This window comes from Lactuca serriola, chromosome 5 (genome assembly GCF_051521515.1).
Source record: "Lactuca serriola cultivar US96UC23 chromosome 5, Lser_US96UC23_V15, whole genome shotgun sequence".
Classification (NCBI taxonomy): domain Eukaryota; kingdom Viridiplantae; phylum Streptophyta; class Magnoliopsida; order Asterales; family Asteraceae; genus Lactuca; species Lactuca serriola.
In genome coordinates this window covers 276269961-276282038 of record NC_136412.1, presented here as the reverse complement: position 1 = coordinate 276282038, position 12078 = coordinate 276269961, and the positions used below count along the sequence as shown (strand labels likewise).

Here is a 12078-nt window from a genome sequence, read left to right as displayed (position 1 = left end):
TGAGTGGACGTGGGAGGCTGAGGAGGAGATGAGAGAGCACTATCCGGGGATATTTGCAGATTCAGCCGTAGCAGACTTCGAGGACGAAGTCTGAGCCAAGTGGGGGAGAATTGTAACGACCCGTCGCCGGTATGATGATTCCATAGTATTTAATTAGAAGTTTGCAAGAGGGACTCGGCGAGTTCATAGCCTGACTCGCCGAGTAGGGACGGGATTTCGAGCACGTGTTAGTCGGCGACTCGGTGAGTCCATATTCGGGACTCGGCGAGTCTGCCTGCCTAGAAGAAACCCTAAATCCCCGGGTAGCTCACTATTTAATCCACCTTATAGCCCCCATTCTCGCCTCCTTCACCCTCAGAAAGCTGTGAGAAAACCCTAATCTATCCTTGAGTAATCTAAGTGTTCTTGTGTTAAATTTTGAAGGCTTGAAGAAGGAGAAGAAGAAAGGAGCAAGGAGAAGAGGTGTAGAGCAAAGATTCAAGGGCAAATCAGAGTTCTTTGAGGTATTCTTCGGATTCCCTCCTGTTTTATGCTTTAAACCTCCATTAGAACTCTTCTAGATCTAGTTTGATGCTTTTCTCAAGCCTTATGATTGTATGGATACCCTATTATGTCGAGATATCCTTAGATCTGTTCATTTAGGAGTTGTAGAGCCCAGATCTATTGTCTTTATGGAGCTATTTTGCATGATAACCCTAGATCTACCCTTTTAAGTGCCTTTTTAGCCTTTATCTCCTTTTTCATGTGTATGTACACGTAAAGTTGGAAACTTTACGTGGTGAATCAGCTTATTGGACTCAGATCTATCATTTGTATGCAATGGTTTCAAGCAGAATCGAGTTTAGAGTAGATGCATGGATGTGACTCGGCGAGTCGGAAGAATGACTCGGCGAATCACGTCGCGAGTCCCGTTTTTCCCCCTTTTTGAGTATTGTCGAGTGGAAGCCGTGAGTAGTAGAGTGGACTCAGCGAGTTGGAGAGCAGACTCAGTAATGGAGGGACTCGACGAGTTGTTCATACAACTCGGCGAGTCCAAGGCAATCTTCTTAAGCTCAAGAACAGCTCGTCGAGTTGTTCATATGACTCGGCGAGTCGGATGCAGATTGTCTGAGTTTTAGGATCGAGAGAGTACTCGTCGAGTCGATGCCATACTCGACGAGTAGCCACGAGTGGGATTGTGAAATGAGAACTAGAGACTCGGCGAGTTGGCAGCCCAACTCGGCGAGTCAGGTCAACTGTGGGTTGACTTTGACCGAGAGGGTTGACTTTGACCAGGAGAGTTGACTTTGACCAAGGGTAAAAGAGTCATTTTACCCCAGTGCAGTGTTTAGTATTTGATTGAGTGTGTTTATGGCCTTGTAGCCGGGGAGATACCGGAGCAGCAGCAGTTAGCTTCCAGAACCATACACACAGCAGCCAGTTCACGAGGTGAGTTTCCTTCCAGTAGTAACGGGTCTAAGGCCACAATGCCGGCCCGTTTAGCTAGCAGTCAGCTTTGGACCTCGGTCCGATGTAGTAGTTAGTATGTTTAATGCCTTCGTGGTTCAGACAGGGTTATGTGTTTATGTTAGATGATGTGTTTATGCTAGATGATATGTTTATGCTATGTTCAGTCAGCTTCGGACTTCGATCCGATGTAGGGGACAAGGTCCCAGTCAGCTTCGGACTTTGGTCCGATGTCAGCTTCGGACTCCGGTCCGATGTAGAGGACGTAGGTTCCAGTCAGCTTCGGACTTCGGTCCGATGTCTCAATCAGCTTCGGACTTTAGTCCGATGTCCTAGTCAGCTTCGGACTCGGTTCGATGTAGGGGACGAAGGTCCCAGTCAGCTTCGGACTTCGGCCCGATGTTCTAGTCAGCTTCGGACTTCGGTCCAATGTAGGGGGCAAGGCCCCGGTTAGCCAGACTTCGGTCCGATGCAGTGGGCAAGGCCCAGTATGTGCTTATGTTATTGTGTGGTATGTGGTAGTTTGGGGGAGCTCACTAAGCTTCGTGCTTATAGTTTCAGTTTTGGTTTCAGGTATTTCCGCAAGCAAAGGGAAGAGCTCGGGATGATGGCATCGCACACACCACAGCTACAGTTTTTATCCTGGGAGTTGATCAGCTATCTTAGATATTTTGATACAGTCGTGACACCACTTTCTCATTTGTATTTTAGTATGGTTTTGAGATTTGCAACACATGATTTTATGATGATATACTCTGTTTTATGATTTTTGGTTATATTAAAAATGAAATTTTCGGGTCGTATTTCTGGGTCGTTTCACAATTGATCCTCTAACTAAATCTTAGTACAATTGTATGTCTAAGAAGAGGAATCAAGAATTGAAGAAATGGTTAAATCAAGAAGTGAATCATACTTCATTCCAAAACAAGTCTTAAAGTTAAGATTGTAATATTGAGTGACAAGTCTTTAGAAGGTTTATAACATTCATCAAATGTAGAATTTGGAAAAAGGTTTTCCTAATCTCGCACATTTGAAATTGGAAAGTTGTGATGTCTTGGATAAGACAAAGACTAACTAGAACCAATTTTATGAAATGTTTTGTCTTGATAAAGGCTACACTAACTCTTGAATATTTGTTTGTCAAGAAATGTTTATTGACAAGAGAATCTTGTATGTCAAGGAGTCAGTGGGAGTCTTAATGGTCTTGAAAGGTTTCAATAACAAATCAAGAATAAACCTTATCGATCATCACTAGCACACGAGTAGAGGTTTACAACCTATCGTGTTGACATTACCTTGTTTCTGTGCCGTTCCAATTGAGTTAATTATGCATGTGAGCCCTATGAGTTCTCATTTGAATGCATAAAAGGCAAGGGCCTTGATCAATTGAAAGTACATTGATAGGAAAGGGTGAGCTGCTTAACTACTTGGAAGACATGGTGGGCAGCCGTGTTACCATAAGGCAAGAAATCAAGATTGAGAAGGTTCGGTCCATATGAGTTTGGATTTGTCGCAAACTTTGGTTTTGACAAATTCACATGGATAGGAACACATACACCATTAAAGTCTAAGTGTCATAAGATTCCCTCCTTCATGAAAATGACTGTGAGGAAATGCTTTCACTAAGGAAGATTTTAAGAAGATAGTGATTGTGAAAATTGTATTCTCGAATTCGATTATGGTTACGGTATCCCTTTCCATGATTTGAATTATGAGATTTGGCAATTAGTATAAATTGTTTAAGACATACATATAAACTATCCAAGGCAAAGGTGTATAAGTTTAAGAAGCCTTGATAAAAGATTATCAAAGCATTGGGTATTAGAAATATGAACTTAAAGAAATTCAATAGGCATTGTTTTTCTGAAAGTTAAGCTGTTTCTGAATACATGTCAAAGCTAGTGGGAGCATAAGTTTTATGTTTATAATAATCATCATGATAGTGGGAGCATAAATGTTATGATTGTATGATTATAAAAGCAAGTGTTGCAAGTTAGCAATATTAATTATAGAAAACAAGAGTCATACTTTGCAAAGTTGTAAGGGTTGAATAGTTGTTTTGCTATAATTAAGGGAGAGAATATTATGCTTCATTTCAAATCTAAAGGCTTAGGTTGTGGAATGTTAATAAATTTAGTCAAGGATACATAGTGTGTTCTTAAATTTCGATCATGATTACGGCATTCCTCTTCATAGTTCGAATTGTGAGAACGTAGCACATAAAATATTATGGCAGAAGATTGATAAAGTATCGAATCTTCATGTAAGACATTATGCATCGTGTACCATACGTTTCGGGTATAGGATCGATTGAAAATGCTATAATATTTGACCATTCTAAAATTTTCCAAATGTCTAGCGCATTTAGAAGGAAAAAGGACAAGAATCGGTTTTGACTAAGATAATTAAACAACTATCAAAGGACAATCCAAAGTTCGCCGAGGATTGGTCGCTTGTGAGTAGTTGGAAGTATAGTATTGGATGGACCATATCGACATTATTATGAATAGAAAAGATTCTATTAAGAATGAGTTGTCATATGGAAAATATGGAAACGTTTCCATATTGGGAGTTGGATATTGAGAATCAATGTCTAAATTAGAAATTTTTATGCAAAAGGTTGTTCAAAGGAATGTACTTTGAGTGAGAGACATCACATCTATGGAATTGTCTTGTAACAATCTCCAATAGAGGACTTTGTAATTTCATTGGCAATAGTCATTGTGACTTTAGTGCAGTGACATTACTAAAGGATCATTGCATAAAATATTAGAATCTAGCATATTCTATAAGTGGCAAGAATTTGATATTCTTTCACTTGTGGAAAGGATTAGGAGTTGTGAAATGAGTATGATTGGAAATGTGTTCATTTGATCTATTTCACAAAGTAAGAACCATAGGTAAACATTGTGTGCATGCTAAGAGCATGGGATAGGTGTTGTAATAATTCAAGTAAGAAGTTGATTACCCGAAACAACAAATAATGAGTAATCGATATGGTGATAAATAAAAGGTGTTTTATTTATACTCAAAGGTTTGAGGCCATATGGGATTAGTATTATTCTTGTGTTTCACTTTGCATGTTTTGACTTCCTGAATAATTTAATTGGTTGAGAACAGTCAAATTATTCGAACGGGCCACAGTCGTTCATATGTTGGAAGTAAATATGAATGAAGACTGTCATGAATTGGTGTGTGGATTGTCTAAAGAGTATTAAACATAAGCAAATATTTGTTGCAACGTTCGTGAGTGCTTATGAATATGATTTGAGCATTGGATTAAACCTACGCTCACTTAGATCACTTCATGGATTTTATCACGAGTGATTGGTGAGACGATAACATCTTATATTCTTGAAACCGAGATGTGTGAGTTGTATCTTGCGAATCGGTTACACATTGATAATATATAAACACACCAGTAACTTGGTGTTATAAAACATATTGTTGTGTGTAATTCGGTGAGTGAGTGCAAGCGAGCATTGAGTCAAAGTTTATCCGTTCCTTTTATCCAAAGTAGGATAAAAGCGATATCTATGGGCCCCTCGATGATTTAGTGATGGCACCTAAGCGCTTGGCCAAGCCGGGACTAAATTTGATGTGTTCAAATTGTAGTCTGTTGTCAGTCGTCATAAATCTGAATTCGCAAAATAGCACATAGACAAAGAGAATGTTTTAGATCCATGTCTCAGTCTATACGATATCTAGAATGGGGGAATATATGATCCCTTATCTAAAGGACACGCGTATCTGATAAGATCAGATTTGACAGCGGATTTGGAAAGCTACAATTGCAGATCAGGATCTGAAGTCATACGCAGAATAGTTATTAGACTTATCCAAGTGGGAGACTGTTGGATTAGTGTCTAAGTCCATAACTATTTTTGGTATGTATTTGACCCGATGGTGCATGGTCCTTTTGGGTTGCCTTCACCAAAGCAACTTGATAGGATGAATTATGGAGAGAAAGGATTAAATATGATTTATTAATATATTATGAGAACAATATATATTAAAGGAGAAATCATATTGTTTAATTAATATTAGTCAAGAATTAATTGGTAATTAGTTTTGTGACTAAAAGAGATTAATTTAACTTAAGGGACTAAAATTGTCAATTGTATGATAGTTGAATATCGAGCTAATGGACTCTATATTAAAGGAGTGGACGAATTCTATGGGGAAACCCATTAGAAATCGTCCTAGGCCTTTAAGGAAGGAGCCCATGGGTTGCTTAGGGCTTAAGTATCCAAATTAGGGTTTCCTTGTTAGAAAACCCTAATAGCCTCACTATTTAAAGAACCCTTATGCCCCAAAAACATGGTGAACTTGTCTTCTAGGGTTTCCACACGTTTTGGGCAGCCTCCTTCTCTTCTTTTCTTTATCCTCTTGCTCTTGGTGTTTGTGAACCATTAGAGGAGTGACATTTGTGACTCTAAGCTTTCTAAAGTTATTACAAGGAGGATTTGAGATTGTTATTGCTGCATAACAATCAAGGTATGATCTAAACCCTAATTTATATGTTATATTGATTATCATATGTTAGATCTAGGGTTTATAGTCTTGGATGAATTGCATGTACAATAGAGAAACCTAGATCCAAGCATTAGGGTTTGTATGAGCACATAGGATGTTCTTATGGCTAAAACCCATCAACACCCACCAAAGAATCATTACTCAAATCAATAGTTTGAAGCAATGGACATGAACCCAATGTAGGAGGAATCGAACCAATGAACCTGTTGACTGTTGTTAAACAAATGACGTCCTTTGAGATTCGGAAGGAAACCTAGTTCCTTCGGAATCGAACCTTCAATGGCGTTATGATGGAGGCTAAGCTTTCTGAGAGCTTGAAATTGACAAATTTTCGGTGTGATTCGACCACCTAATCCTCTCAATGGAAGTTGAATCACGATAACTTGACCTTGAGCACATTTGATTCCTTTCCAACTTCCAGAACAAGCTCCATATCCGCTATTGTTCCAGCTTTTCAAGAACCCATTTGGGTCAATGAATTCTTGTTTGAATGATTGGAGGGCTTGAAAAGCGGATTCAGTAACAACGATGGGTGGGTAGGTTTTTTGTAGAGAGAGAGGGGGGGAGGGTGTTTAATATTAAATAATTATATATTTTTTTTATTTTTTTTAAATTAAGACAAAACTTCATAAATGGTCATTGTGGTTGTGAAATGACATAAATGTCCTTCACTTAACAGCTAAATGTTAACGAAGTTAGCGAAAAGGATCATTTGTTAAAAGTTTTGAAACCACAAGGACCATCTGTGAGGTTTTTTGAACTTAAGGACTAAACTTGATATTTTCGAAAACCATAGAGACCATTTTTGAAGTTTTGTCTTATTTTTATTTGTGAAGAGTATTCTGCACAGATAATTGTCATTTAAAAAAATATATAAAATAGAAAAGATAAAAGCTAAAGAACTCTCAAAACCATGGTTGTCAAAATCGCAATCCTGATCGTAGGATCGTACGATCCTACGATCCTAGGTATGAAAAACGATCCGGATCGTAAAAAAGATCGTATTTGGGGTAGGATCGCAGGTAGGATTGTAAGATCGTAGGTAGGATCGTAGGATCGAGATCCGATCCGATCCTACCTTCTCTTGTTTTATTTTGTTTTGCAAAAGAATTTTTTTTTTTATCACTTTATGTCTTTTATCCTTTACTAATCTATCATTTATCATTTTTTATTGTGACATATGACTAATATTTTGAAGTTTTTATAACTTTTGAACGAAAAATTAAATGCTTGAAATATTTTTCATGATTAAATATTATAAATTAAAATTATATTTTATTTTGTTGGATCTTAGGATCTGGATCCCGATCTTGCAAACTCAAAAACGTTTTTAGATAGGATCTCAATCTTGACAGCTTTGTTCAAAACTACTTAGTTAACTTTTAGATTATAAATTTCTGTTTAAAATAAAAAGTTAAAACTTGTATTAAGTAACAAATTTTGATTTTAAACACAATAATAAAAGCTCCCAAAAACTCATGACAAAGACACTTCAATTCTCGAAGACTCATATTTTTTTTAACAAAAATGTCTCAGTCATTTTATAATCAAACACTATAATACGTGATTATTTTATCACTATATATAATGTTAATAATACTATAATCCAAAATTTATTCTATCACATTCACACTAATTATATATGCGATATCATAAAGTGATTTTGAAAATCATTCACCCAAATAAATGTGAGCAGCAACAAGAAGTTGCATACATCTTGAACACTTAAAACCTTACGCCATTTGTTTCAAAATGAAAAATCGGTCGAATATTTGTCTTTCTTCAGCATATCCACGTGGCATATTCTGGCGAACATGAAATCATGCAAAATCAGTGTATAAGTTCAGAAGAAATCCAGTCATGGATAGTACTGCTCTCTATTTTCGCGTACTCCGACAGTCCTGTCCAGACGGTGGTCGGCGCACCTATCTCCGCCTGCCGGAATGGAGAGTCTAAACTTAAAGGTCGACATGAACCCTAACAAGATACACGACGTGGAGCCAAAAGACACCTACCAGATCGCATACATGATCCATTTCTTTCTTGGTGCCGGCTATTTAGTTCCATGGAACGCTTTCATCACCGCCGTCGACTACTTCCAGTACCTTTACCCCACCAAACACGTCAACAAGGTTTTCTCCGTTGGTTACATGAGCGCCGCCGTCACCGTGCTTCTCACCCTTCTCTGTTGGCCCAAATCATGCCGGATTCAGCTGCCGTCGGTGAGAACCAGGATGAATGTAGGTCAGGCTTTGTTTATTTCAGCTCTCATGGTGGCGCCGGTGACCGACTGGATCGATCACGGGAATCAATCCGAAATAGGTTCAAATGTCGCATTTGTGGTCCTTGTTTCAATGGTAATGGTCAGCGGCTTAGCCGACGGTCTGGTGGGCGGAAGTTTAGTCGGAGCCACCGGTGAACTCCCTGGACGCTACATGCAAGCTGTTTTCGCCGGCAATGCCACCGCCGGTATGCTATCTCATTCCTAAAATCACCCTTATCCGATTTCATTATCACTATATATATAATTCTTTGTTGTTTTTTTTATTTTTTTTTTATTTCAGGTCTTATGGTTTCAATATTGAGGGTTATTACAAAAGCGTCACTTCCCCACACTCAAAAGGGACTCCGAACAAGCACACAGATCTACTTCGTGTTCAGTGCTCTCATCGTACTCATCTGCGTCATCTGCACCAACGTGTTGGACAAACTGCCGGTGATACGATACTACAGGAACAAATCCCGGAATGAAGCCACCGGACAAATGGCAATCGGGACACATTTTTGTGTGGTGGTGAAGAAGATCCGGTGGTTCGTGACGGCGGGGCTTGTGATCTACATAGTCTCGTTGTCGATATTCCCAGGTTACTTGAGTGAAAACGTTAGTTCCGATTATTTCAAGGATTGGTATCCTATAATTCTGATTACAACGTTTAATGTTGGTGATTTTTTGGGGAAGTGTTTGACGGCGATATATTTGCCACGGCGGAGTAAGGGGGCGATATGGTGTTGTATGGCGAGGGTGGTGTTTTATCCGTTGTTTATGGGGTGTATACATGGACCAAAATGGATGGGTAGTGAAGTTCCGGTGATCGTTCTGACATTGATGCTTGGTGTGAGCAATGGGTATCTAACGAGTGTACTTATGATTCTTGCGCCGAAGTCGGTTCCGGTGGAGGAGTCGGAGGTTGTTGGGATTGCTATGGAAACGTCTTTGGTTGTTGGATTAGTGGTAGGATCGGCTTTTGGTTGGTTGTGGAACCTGCTTTAATTCAACCATGATTTAAATGGTTATGTGACTTATGTCATCTTATAAATAAATTAGCATTTTTTTTTTTTTTTTTTTTTTTTTTTTTTTTTTTTTATATGAGAATTCAAGTTTATATTTTTATGTTTCTCCAAAAAAATCCTTGAAATCAGTTCACAAATTTCTAATTTCGAAAAATGAGTAACAATGTGATTGGGGGTGCATAGGCTACTTTATAAGCTAGTAAAGCTAATTTATAGGTTAGTTAGTTAGTATTACTTTACAAAGTAATTTATAAAAGTTATTTTTTAAGCTATTTAGAATATCATATAAGTTAAAAATTAGATTTAACTTGTGATCATATTTTACTATTTTAAGACATATCCTTGAGTGTGGAGATATATAACAAATTCGGGGTTGAAGATACATACGTTAAAGCAGGATAGAAGCCGTTAAGGCGAGTCTAATAAACGAGATCTCGTTTAGGTACTTTTGAAGTGTAAGAAAAATATAATTATAGTAAAATATCCAGGATAAGTTATAGATTTATTATATTTATATGTAAATGAAGTACATGTTTTCATTTAATTAATGAAATGGATTTATTTATGTCGCTATGATACAATTCAATTTGTAAATCAAAATGTTTTTATTTTTTATTTTTTTATAAATTCACGCATTAAAAAAATTGTAAAAATCTGGTGACAAATTAGAAGATGGATTATGTAAGTTGATATAAATCCATTTGGTCGAGTAATTTTATAAAAATATGTAAGTTCATTCCATAAATAAATCATTAACTCATTGATTATATCATCATAATATAAGTTCGTTTCTATATATAGACACAGTCAAAACAAATGTTTTGACATCCACATATATAGGCAAAGTTGTGGATCTTAGAGAGAACCAAGAATTTTTGGTATATTTGAAGTATAATTATTATAATAATAAATATATATGTTGTTTCAATTTATACCTAATATACAACGATGTGGATTTTTTTTTTTATAATCACTATATGCGCCCATGTGGATTTTTTTGATCTATTGTACCAATTAATGAAACAAAATGATTTTTATATCTATCTAATAGTAACCATGCATATTTTCCTATATTTGATAGTAGGCTTCTTTGAGGCCCATAGTTGAAGACATCAAAAAAAAAACAGTGGGTCTAAAATAGCTTGAGCCACGCACCACAATAGTTAGCCCATATCTAACATAAAGGACGTATGATTTCATGCTAACTAATTCCATTGTTTTTTCATAGTAATCCTAGAAAGTCGTCATGGATGTATGGTCTGCTAAGGTTGTACAATGAGGGGGGAAGAATTCAGGTGAGAAAGATGAAGATAGGAGAGAGAAACATGATCGATGATTAAAAAAGAAAATAGAACAAATTAATTACAGTTCTGATACCATGCAATGTATTTTCTCATAAATGATATTCATTCACAATTTCACATTCCTCAACAGTATACTAACTGTGGGTTGGGCCGTTTATATAAATGGGCTTACATAAACCAAACACTAAGGTACAATAGATATGTATATATACTAATATCCATGCTTTCCTAAATTAGTAAATTTGATCAAATATATAAGTATTTATTGGATAAATAGGTCATTAACCCATATATTACTGTAGAAGTGTGTTTCTATACAGTAGACATGGATTTTAAGGTGGCAGACGGAAGAGTAATAATCTAGACCACAACCACAAGCATAACAGCTGTCTATACATCGATTATATCCAACACAGTTAAATCCAATAAAATACATTGGTTATATCCAACAAGATGAAGAAACTATAATTAAAAACTACATTCGTTTAATAACTCATGTCCAACAAGTTGAATGAAATAAAGGATTATAATCTACAAGGAAATTACTTTAGGCTTTATTTTGTACATTTGTATGCATGCATCAACACAATGCAAATTGCATGTTAGTAAGAATTCTAAGATAAACATTTTTAACCTAAAGTTTTCCTTGTTTTTATTAACTTATGTAATCAACAATTAAGTTATATTACTTGATCTTGAATATTCATTTTTAATGTTTATGAATTACGAAGATCTTGTTGGTTATAATTCCATTGCTATTCGGCACAAGTTTCAATGCATATACTCAATCAACACATACATGCCTACCAAAAACATGGCAAGTATATAAATTCAAATTCTGTCTCTATTCATTAGATGAGTTATATAGCACATTGAGCTTTAATCTTATAATAACAGAAGGTTATAGCCCGTGTGAATTACGGTTACAAAAATAATTAAATTTTTATAGTAATATCTCAGAATTATTAATTAATTACTTTCAATAAATTATTGATTAAGAGATTTATGTTTTTTGTTTATGTAAAATTATAATCGTTGATTAAAATAAATATGTGAAATATAATATTTGTAATGTTCATAAAACGTCGATTGAGGAAAATATATGATAAAGTAATACCAATGAACTTTTCAGCATATTTCGAAAATTATTACCTGATTTGGATTTAATGAGATTTAGTTACACAGAAAATAATTACCTTATTTTATTCTCAAATGAGTATACTAGTTTTGACTGCTATGTGTTGCTAGTTTTTTAAAACATATTTTCATCCAGTTGATTTAAACTAAAAAACGCTTATTTGTTTACATATACAATAAGAAATAGTGGATTAATGATTTTAAAGATTAAAGAAGAAGAAAAGAATATACTAAGGCATGTACCTATATTTATGAATCACTTGCAGAAGTTATCTCCGATTGGAAAGAATAAAACTTGAGATGTAAAATGAAAGAAAAAAATTCAGTCTTTGATGGTTTACATTATTGTAGAGATAAAAAGCTC

General features: G+C 35.9%; 1 protein-coding gene across 1 annotated transcript; it reads left to right on the top strand.

Moving 5' to 3' along the window:
* The first annotated feature begins 7741 nt into the window (after positions 1 to 7741).
* Positions 7742 to 9341, top strand: LOC145051642 (equilibrative nucleotide transporter 8-like). Its single transcript, XM_078999510.1, has 2 exons — positions 7742 to 8451; positions 8547 to 9341. Exons 1-2 carry the CDS (start codon positions 7926 to 7928, stop codon positions 9251 to 9253), a joined length of 1233 nt encoding a protein of 410 aa, XP_078855636.1. The 5' UTR covers positions 7742 to 7925; the 3' UTR covers positions 9254 to 9341.
* Positions 9342 to 12078: the final 2737 nt, after the last annotated feature.

Bases quoted from the DNA above. Each gene is read 5' to 3' on its own strand.
- LOC145051642 (XM_078999510.1), top strand. From the start codon at position 7,926: ATGGAGAGTCTAAACTTAAAGGTCGACATGAACCCTAACAAGATACAC. The intron at 8,452-8,546 runs GTATGCTATCTC...TTTTTATTTCAG, and splicing joins CGCCGGCAATGCCACCGCCG to GTCTTATGGTTTCAATATTG.